The 8,244-nt window shown below is 61.7% G+C and overlaps 1 protein-coding gene across 3 annotated transcripts in view; it reads right to left on the bottom strand.

Annotated features, from left to right (window-relative positions):
* Positions 1 to 1,011: 1,011 nt before the first annotated feature.
* Positions 1,012 to 8,244, bottom strand: part of RFTN1 (raftlin, lipid raft linker 1) — a 171,879-nt gene continuing 164,646 nt past the window's right edge. Inside the window, exons 8-10 of one of the 3 annotated variants that reach the window (XM_027769185.1) lie at positions 6,758 to 6,861; positions 5,762 to 5,857; positions 1,012 to 2,296 (exon numbers count right to left, since the gene is read on the bottom strand). In XM_027769185.1, the coding sequence (XP_027624986.1) occupies positions 1,846 to 2,296; positions 5,762 to 5,857; positions 6,758 to 6,861 (651 nt within the window). In that variant the 3' untranslated portion in view covers positions 1,012 to 1,845. The remainder of the gene's footprint in view (positions 2,297 to 5,761; positions 5,858 to 6,757; positions 6,862 to 8,244) is intronic. The other 2 variants (XM_014585096.2, XM_027769186.1) reach the window with 2 other exon arrangements.

Below are 8,244 nucleotides of genomic sequence, written 5' to 3' on the forward strand. Positions count from 1 at the left end.
ACTAGTAACCAACTATAATTATGGAAAATGTCATTTCCTTGAGCAAAGCCTTGGGCTCGTTCACGCTGAGGGTTGGGGGAGTCTGCCGGGAGGAGAGGACTGTGATGTGAGCGCTCCAGGGTTTCGGTTCTGTTCTGTGAAAACGTGTTGCCAGGCCGCTGTGGCCCTGCGCCCACAGAGCTACCGGGTTCAAATCCTGACCTTAGCGCTAACATACCGGGCGCACGCCTCACGCAGGATCCTGGCGGGAAGGCCTGGAGGAAAGGGCCTTGTGGTGTGGCCAGGCCCCCGGGGACGCGCTCTCTCCAGTGTGCGTGCTGTGTTTGCACATGCACCCCGCGGCATTAAAAAACAAAACCAAAAGCAGATGATACATACTGGGTTGTCGGAGAAGTCGTGATGTATTTTTTGTGTGTATAAACCTGTCATGGGACCAGCAGTTGGTGTAATGGCTGTCGCTGGACTCCCATGTAGTTGACAGCAGTTCGAGTCCTGGACCTGGTGGCTTAAACTCACACTGGGCGCACGTGCGTGTGTGCCCAAGATCCTGAGAGGAGAATGGAGAAGGGATTGCAGTGTGGCCATCCCCCAGGGGTGATTTACCGATTTCTCTCTCTCTCCCTCCCTTTCTCCCCCTCCTTGTTTCTCCCCATCTCCCCCTCTTCTCCTCTCCTTTTCTCCCTCTCCTCTCCCCCAACCTTATAGCAAAAAATAATTAAAACTCTTGAAAATGATTAGAAGTTGATGTGTGTTTTCTATCGTTTTAAACCGAGTATCTTCCCCACTCCAAGCCTGGGAGGCGGTTGTGACCCCGCTTTCCCAGTGGCCTCAGAACCCACTCCCCCTTTCTACGAATGGCTGGGAGGGCTCGGCCTCTTGCCGGCCCCCGTCTCCCAAAGGGGCCACGCTTTCTCCCCAGGTCGTGCTTCCAGGGTTAGACGCTGACCAACAGTGAACGGGGCGGGGACAACAGGCCAGGGCTTGTCACTGCCACGATAAATACTCTCCCGATGCACTCAACTCATAGGTGATTTATTGCTTTAAGTAACCAGACAAGCAAGGAGACGGGCTGACGCTGGGTGAAGGCAGTCGGCATCCTCTCTCCAAGGTTCGCCACTTGCCTCTACTTAAAGCCTCAACGATACTTTCCAGACAGCAGAAACACACGGCGGCCACGGCATCCGTGGGCGGCCACGTGGCCAGTGAGAACACCGATGGACGAGAACAGCACACGACGAGGACACCCAGCCACTCTGGGTGCCCTGAACCGGCAGGATCTGGGTTCACGGGGTGAATACGCAACCTGTGACATTTTTGGCGTTCGCACTAACACAGGGTACTTCCTCGAACATCTGCTGGAGCAGGTGCAGAGGGTCCGCTCTCATGTCGACCGCAGGATCTACAGGACTTCTGTGAGAAGAGCTGGAGGTGGGCACCTCCCTCCCAGCGCCATCTCTTTGCCAAAGCAACAGTCTGAGGGTTTAGGGGAGCAGACGGCAGCTGGCAGGGCTCTGGAGCTGGTAGGAGCCACTCAGTAGCCGCACACTGCAGCCGAGGGGCACTGGCCTGCAGGGTGTGGGAGTGGGCCAGGCCCTGGTGGTCACCAGGTGTGTCCAAAGATTCCCCCATGTCCCCAGGGCTGCGGGGCAGGGGCAGGGGCAGGTGCAGGCACCGAGCAGTCCAGACCGGCCATGGAGGGGCGGCGCGGCCAGGCCTGGGCCCCCAGCCTGGTCTAAGAGGAGCCGCCTGGTCCTTACATTCTACAGGGTCGTTAGGACGCCTTTCAAAAGGATGTGCAGAAACCAACCGTCAGGGACCGGTCCTGGAGGGCCGGGAGGTCACAGGTCACAGAAGAGGCCAAGCGAAGCCAAGGGGTAACAGGTGACTGGGGCAAACCAGTCTAAACCAGCGGTCGCCAGACACCGAGTCTGCCAACTCCAGCTTTGGTGCCCGCGCCTGGGCCTCAGTTTCCCGCCGTGCTGGGCTCCTCGTCGCCCCCCTCTGCGGCATCCTCTGCAGGGTCGGGGTGCCTGGCGCAGCCCCCCGGGGCCCTGCTGTGGCCGGCGGGCCCATTCTGCACAGCACCTGCCTCCTGCTCGCCCTCCGGGTCAGGGCCCCGCACCTCGGAGCCGCTGTCTCCCTGCAGCGCCCCCAGCTCCCCGCTGCCCACGGCTCTGCTGGGCTCCTCGGCGCTCTTGTCCGCGTCCTCGGCCCGCGCGTCCCGGGCGCCCAGCTGGCCCTTGGACTTCCTCGCGCGCCGGCTGCGCACCTCCTCCCGGGAGAACCGCCACTGGAACTGGAAATCAGAGGCGACAGTCAGCCGGGCCCAGCCCAGGGCCTCGCCCGCAGGCTGATGGCGACCACCCGCGCCAGGCCCAGCTCCCTCTGAGCCTTCGTCTCTAACGTGAGACCAGGAGGGGAGGGTCTTCGCACCAGCTCCACCTCGGCCTCAGGCCCCGCCTGCATAGCCAGACAGCCTGACTGCTGAGCCCCCAGGGCATTGAGATGTGGGTTTGGGGCTGCCCAGATCCCAAGAGGAAAAGGGATTGCAGCTGGCCATACCTCCTGGGGTGATTCTGTCTCTGTCTCTCTGGCAAGAGCACCTGCCCTATAGCAAAACTCTCCAAAAGAAAAGAAAAAAGAGGAAAAGGAAGAAAGACGTGGCTTTGAGCTGAGGGGCAGGAGGATGGTTTTTTTATACTTGCCCCAGCCCCACACCAAGGGGGTCCTGAAATGCTACCACTTGGGGAGGTGTGAGGCCGCTCCCTGCGGGCGGGACTGCGGACTCACCCCGCCCCGGCTGTGGGTACGGGGACCCATTTCCTCGTCTCCAGAGCTTCCTGGGGGGTGACAACTGCGTCACAGCCCACCTTCTCACTCCCATGCCCACAGGGTTCCGAAGGATCCCCTTGAAAACCGTTCTCCACCCAGACCCTTCAGCGGGGCCCAGAAAGCCGACCCACAACCGAACATCTCCCGCGTGACAAAGTCGGCAGACTCAGGACCAAGGGCGCAGCCGGTAACGGACAAGCACGCGGGTCTTTGGGGCTCAGAGCGGGAGTCCCGGCTCCACCGCCCGCTCAACTCGAGGCCAAATTCCTCGACCTGCATCCTCTCAGTGGCCCCCGACACAGAGGCCACGTCCCCCTGCTCCGGCTGCACCTGCTGGCTGTCCCAAGTATGTGCTTAAACCTTAGACAGCCGTGACTGAAAAACACCCAAGGAGCCCTTGGCTGAGGACCTCCCGCTGGGCTGGAGCAGCAGGCCCAGGAATGCAGTTGCGCCACCCGCGGGAAGCGGCTTCTCCAGGCTTTACCACATTGTAAGCAACTGAGCGCTCGGCAGGGAGACCCAAACCGCCATGCACATTTTAAATCTGCCACCTCTGCAGAATTGCCGAGGGAGAGACGTGCTTCCTCAAAGGGACCATTTGCCTAGCCACAGGGTTCGGAGACTTAACACTTCACGGGAGCCGGCCGAGCGCTTCTGGGACAAGACCGGCAAGCGGGAACATTCCCCCAACTAGAGAAAGCGTGAATACCTGCTCAGGTTTACCCCAGCTCCTCCCGCCCAGCCCCAACTCCTCCACGAGCCCACTTGGGGTACTGGGGACGGCTGAAGCGGTGGCCACCCCAGCTACGGGTTCCCAGCAAGGAGTCACGCCAGGCCAGGTGGTGCCCACGCAGCCCAGACGGCCACGTAGCAGCTCAGGCCTCCCCGTGACCAAGCTGCCTCCAGTGCTGACCCCCCAGTCTTGGGCACCAGATTATTGATGGCTTTTTTTTGGTCTGTGTGTGTATTTAATGTCAGAGAGAGAAAGACTCTTCAGGGGGGCCTGGTCCCCTGGAGGTCGGCAGTTGCTACACATACTCATTGAGTCAGTGAAGGGGTCCTGCCTCTCCCCAGGGCTGGCCTACAGTGTCGGTGGGGCTGAGGAGGTGTGTAGGCCAGCCCTGGGGAGAGGCGTGCCACAGTCCCTTCCCCATCCTCCTCTGGGACCCTGGGCACACACCCAGTGTCTTCCGAGCCGTCGGGCTGCAGACTCGCATCATGCAGTTGGCCACCGCTTGGCCCTGGGCACGGCCATATTGCAGGCAGTATCGAAGTCTCTGAGCTCAACCAATGGGCCACAGGCAGAAGGCTCACCCAGTGGGGCTGTCCCCAAGCCAAGAGCACCCATGGCACCTGGGGGAGCCACTGCACCCAACTAACCCCCGCGACCAGAAATAACTGCGGAAGGGAAGGCACCCCGGGCTCCGAGCAGCGTATCCAGGGCTCTGGGTGGGCAGGGGGTGGGCTCGCGGGTTTACTTTGCATGCTGTGAGAAGTGTCCTTACAAGTCTGCTTCGAGTGGTTTAGGGAGAAAGGAAGACTTCCCCGGGGTTGTGGAAATCACCTCTTCCCTTTGAAAAGAGTTGAGTGTTTGCTTTGAAAATCACGTGCACATGCACAGAGGTTCCTTTCAAACGCTGAAAAGTCTTGATTAGAAAATGCTGATCCCGTTGCTGAGTAAAGAGGACAGTACGAATGCCAGCCATGTCCCGGTGTGCCAACCCTACGATTTCTGTCCCGGAATCTCAGTGCTAGACATGATGCGCGGTGTGATGCCCCCTCACTGACTCGAGTACATGCAGCACCGGCTGACCTCCAGGGGCCGGCGTGCCGCGGCCGGGGGGCCTTGCCGGACACCGGCCTGACGGCCCAGAGAAGACGGTGAGCGGTCTCGACAGCCAGCACCCAGAGGGGCACTGAGAGGGGCTGGTCTCCTCCAGGGCATGGCACAGGAGCCGGCTTGTCTGCAGGAGAGGGTGCTGCCCTGAGAGGGTAGGGCCAGAGAGCAGACTGGGCACAGCAGCCACCGAACCAGGGCTCCTGCCAGGGCTGAGGCCAATGGAGCGGGCGATGGTGGGCCGAGGGGCTCAGTGGGGGAGCTATACAGGGTCACACCGGGGTTCTGGGCAACAGGGCAGACTTCCACCTTTATCTTCAGAGTACTACATGGGGCCAGCAGGGTTCGGCAGATGGTGCAACGGTTACATCTGCAGTAACCCACTACAGTTCGAGTCCTGGACATGGCGGCTTAAAGCTCATGCCGGGCGCGTGTGCATGTGTACCCAGAATCCCGAGAGGAGAATGGAGGAGAAGGGATTGCGGTGTGGCCATACTCCCTGGGGGTGATTTCTCATTTTCTGTCTCTGTCTCTCTGGCAAATGCACACACACCTTGTAGCAAAAAATCTGAACATAAAAAGCTACAAAGCCGGGGGCAGTGGTTCGGCGGTAAGAGACTGGAGCTGCGAAGGCAGGTGATGGGAGAGAGGAGTCAGGGACCTCCGAGGACAGCCTGGCCTGAGGTCTCCGTCGCTCGCTGTCACTAGGTGTGTGAAGAAAGGTCTCTGGCAGGGTCTCTCTGCCAAGATAGGCAAATCCTGAGGTCCCAAGGGATCTAGTGGGCAGGTCAGAGCTCGGGCCAGCTTGCAATGACAGTGAGATGAAGGGACGGTGGCCGTACTCCAGCCACCACCCCCATCAGATGGCAGCCGATGCAGGCCCTATTTTTAGCCTGGAGGGAATCCCTGACTTGCTTGAGAGTCCAGAAGAACCTCTGTCCTCTGTCCTTCTGGCCAGGCCAGCAGGAGACTGGCAGACAAGGCCTTCCCACCTACACCCGTCCTGCCGTGCCAGACTCAGAGCCCTCGGGGGATGGAGCAGGCTGCCCACCAGCCGCAGAGGGACCCGGGGAAGGCCTCAGGGCCTCTCACCTTGGAGTCCTTCTTCTTGGATTTCTGAGGTAGACACGGTCTCTGGAGAAAGACAACCTGCTTGGTGGACACGCTCCCGTCCCTGAAACACACGGGCTGCGGATGAGTCGCATTACTCCTGGAGGAGCCCCAGCCCGGCACAGACGTCGCAACCCTAACCTCGTTCAAGCAGACCGCCCGCCCCGACTGAGAGGTTAGAGGGCACGCAGACCCCGCTCCCCGCCCCCGCCAGGCCGTCGCCCTTGTTCCCTGGCGCCGTCTCCGATGCCCAACAAAAAGCCTTTGGGGTGTCCTGTCATGGTCAAGTGAGGACAGGCTGGCTGTCCCCGAACCTCCCAGGAGACTGTCTGGAAATGACGCCGGGGTGCGTGGGGAACAAGGGCCGGCGTGATACGTTGGCCTCAGCCATTTCGGCAACAGAGCAGAGGTCACGGCCGCAGACGGGGGCTCGGGCTCGCCAAGACCACTCCGCTATGCCAGGCAGCGAGGCTGAGCACTACCCACGGGCTGGGCGGCCCTCTGAACGGCGCCGAGTGCCCCTTCCTCCAGGGAGGCCGAGCCCCCCGAGCCGCCCTGAGAGATGATGGGAGTTCTGCAAAGGGATTCCCGTTCCCCCACCTCCACCTTCTGGTCTCTCTGATCGACGGGACTTTCCCTCTTCTCTTCTCCTTGCCCCCAGTTTCTTCCCGTCTCTTCTCCCTCCCCTCCCCTCCCCTCCCCTCTAGCTTAGCACCGGGTACATAGGCGGTGCCTCTAGGGCCCTGGACCCCCTCTGCCCAGGTGGCCGAGTCACAGGCTGAGCCCCCACATGGGAAGAGGGGTGCAGGGAGCACTCTCGGGGCGATGGGAAAGACTGAAGCCTGGCTCCACCACTTGCCGGTGGCAGAGGTTACGTGACTGCGTCACCCTACAGGTGCGTCTGTCACAGGATGGAGCTCAGGACGAGAAGGGGTGCTGCGGGGCGGTCGGGGCTCGGGCACGGCCACGCCGCGTTACCTGGTAGTTCTGACCACGGGAGTCGGCAGCACGCAGGTCAGCTGCCAGCCGTAGGCCGCCAGCGAGCTCAGCAGGGGCACGTAGTCAGTCCGCACCTCGGCACCCTGCGGGGGAAGGCCACGTTAGGAGGCTGCTCTCAGGCGCCAGCCCGCGTCCCCTGGGAGACCTGAGACCCAGAGGACTGGCATGGCTTCCACCTCTCCTCGTCATAGCGATGCCACTGGGTGCCAGTCCTCTCGTGGAAGTCTTCTCTGTTCCTGAGCTGCTGCAAGCCACTCCCCAAGCAACGGGGGCTGCTCCATCTTCCACCTTGACAAGGCAGAAAAGGTGGCCCCTGCAGCCTGGAGGCCCTGCCTTGACACCTGCCGGAGAAGTAGGGAGTTTGGAACTAAAGTTCCAGCGGGGTTCTTTGTAGGCCCCAACTCGGTCTGTGCGGCCGGCTACGGGTTAGAGCTGAACAATCACTCCAATAACTTACGCCTGCCTGGGCAGAGCCGCCCGTGAGCCTCACTGAGGCACACCCGCCCTGCCGCGCAGATGCAGTCCAGGCACACGACAGAGCGAGTCGGGGAGCGGAACCACATCTGACGGGAGACCGGGTCGGCGGCATCCAGCCACGGCACGACGCACCAGTCCCCCGCACACACGCCCCTTCCCGTGTTACGTCCCGCCCTGTGGGGGCGCGTGGACTGCCGTGTTTACTGTAAATCGGCAACCGGGCGCTCACGTGTGGTGCTCAGTTGAACTCGGCCCTGCTTGCACAGGGAGAGGACCCGTGCAGTCCCACGCAGGGCTCTCTGCCAGGGCCCCTCGCGACTCCGGGGTCCTGGCTGGAAGGAAGGCATGGCCCCACTCGGCCTATGTGACCTCTGGACTCCTCGTCTCAGTCTGGCTGCTGGCTGGGACTTCCGACAAATCTCAGACATGACATTTCAGGTTCCCTGCACTTCTGCATCCGCACAGACCCACGGGCCGTGTTTCTGGGGACGCAGGAGGGCACTGAGTGAGCCAAGGCCTGGTCTCCCCCTGGAGACAGCCCCAGCCCAGGCGACCGCACACAGGCAAGTCCCCGAGTGCGGAACGGCCCTGCATGAGGCTGCAGACATCCCCAGAGGAGGGAGTGCCTGGCGAGGTCGAAGCAGGTGCACACCAGAACTGCAGCTGGGCAGGGCTTAGCCCAGGCAGTGCGTGACCGCTGTCCGCATGCCCTGCCAGGCAGGGGCACCCTGGTGTTGGCCTCTCAGGAGTTAAACCCGTTCACCTGGCTGCTCTGGACAGGCCCTAACAGATGCGGAAGTAACCTGCCTGCCTCTTCTCCTGGCCTTTAGGGCTTGTCATGAGTCCCAGGGTGGCTTCCAAAGTCACCTGAACCTCAAGCAATGAATACGCTCCCTGGGAGTCTGCGTCTCCTCCACCGCGCTAGGGAAATGCTGGCTAGAGAGTGCCTCTGAGAGCCACGGCATCGGCCCTCTGAGAGCCACGGCATC

This window comes from Tupaia chinensis, unplaced genomic scaffold, assembly GCF_000334495.1.
Source record: "Tupaia chinensis unplaced genomic scaffold, TupChi_1.0 Scaffold148822_2, whole genome shotgun sequence".
Taxonomy (NCBI): Eukaryota; Metazoa; Chordata; class Mammalia; order Scandentia; family Tupaiidae; genus Tupaia; species Tupaia belangeri.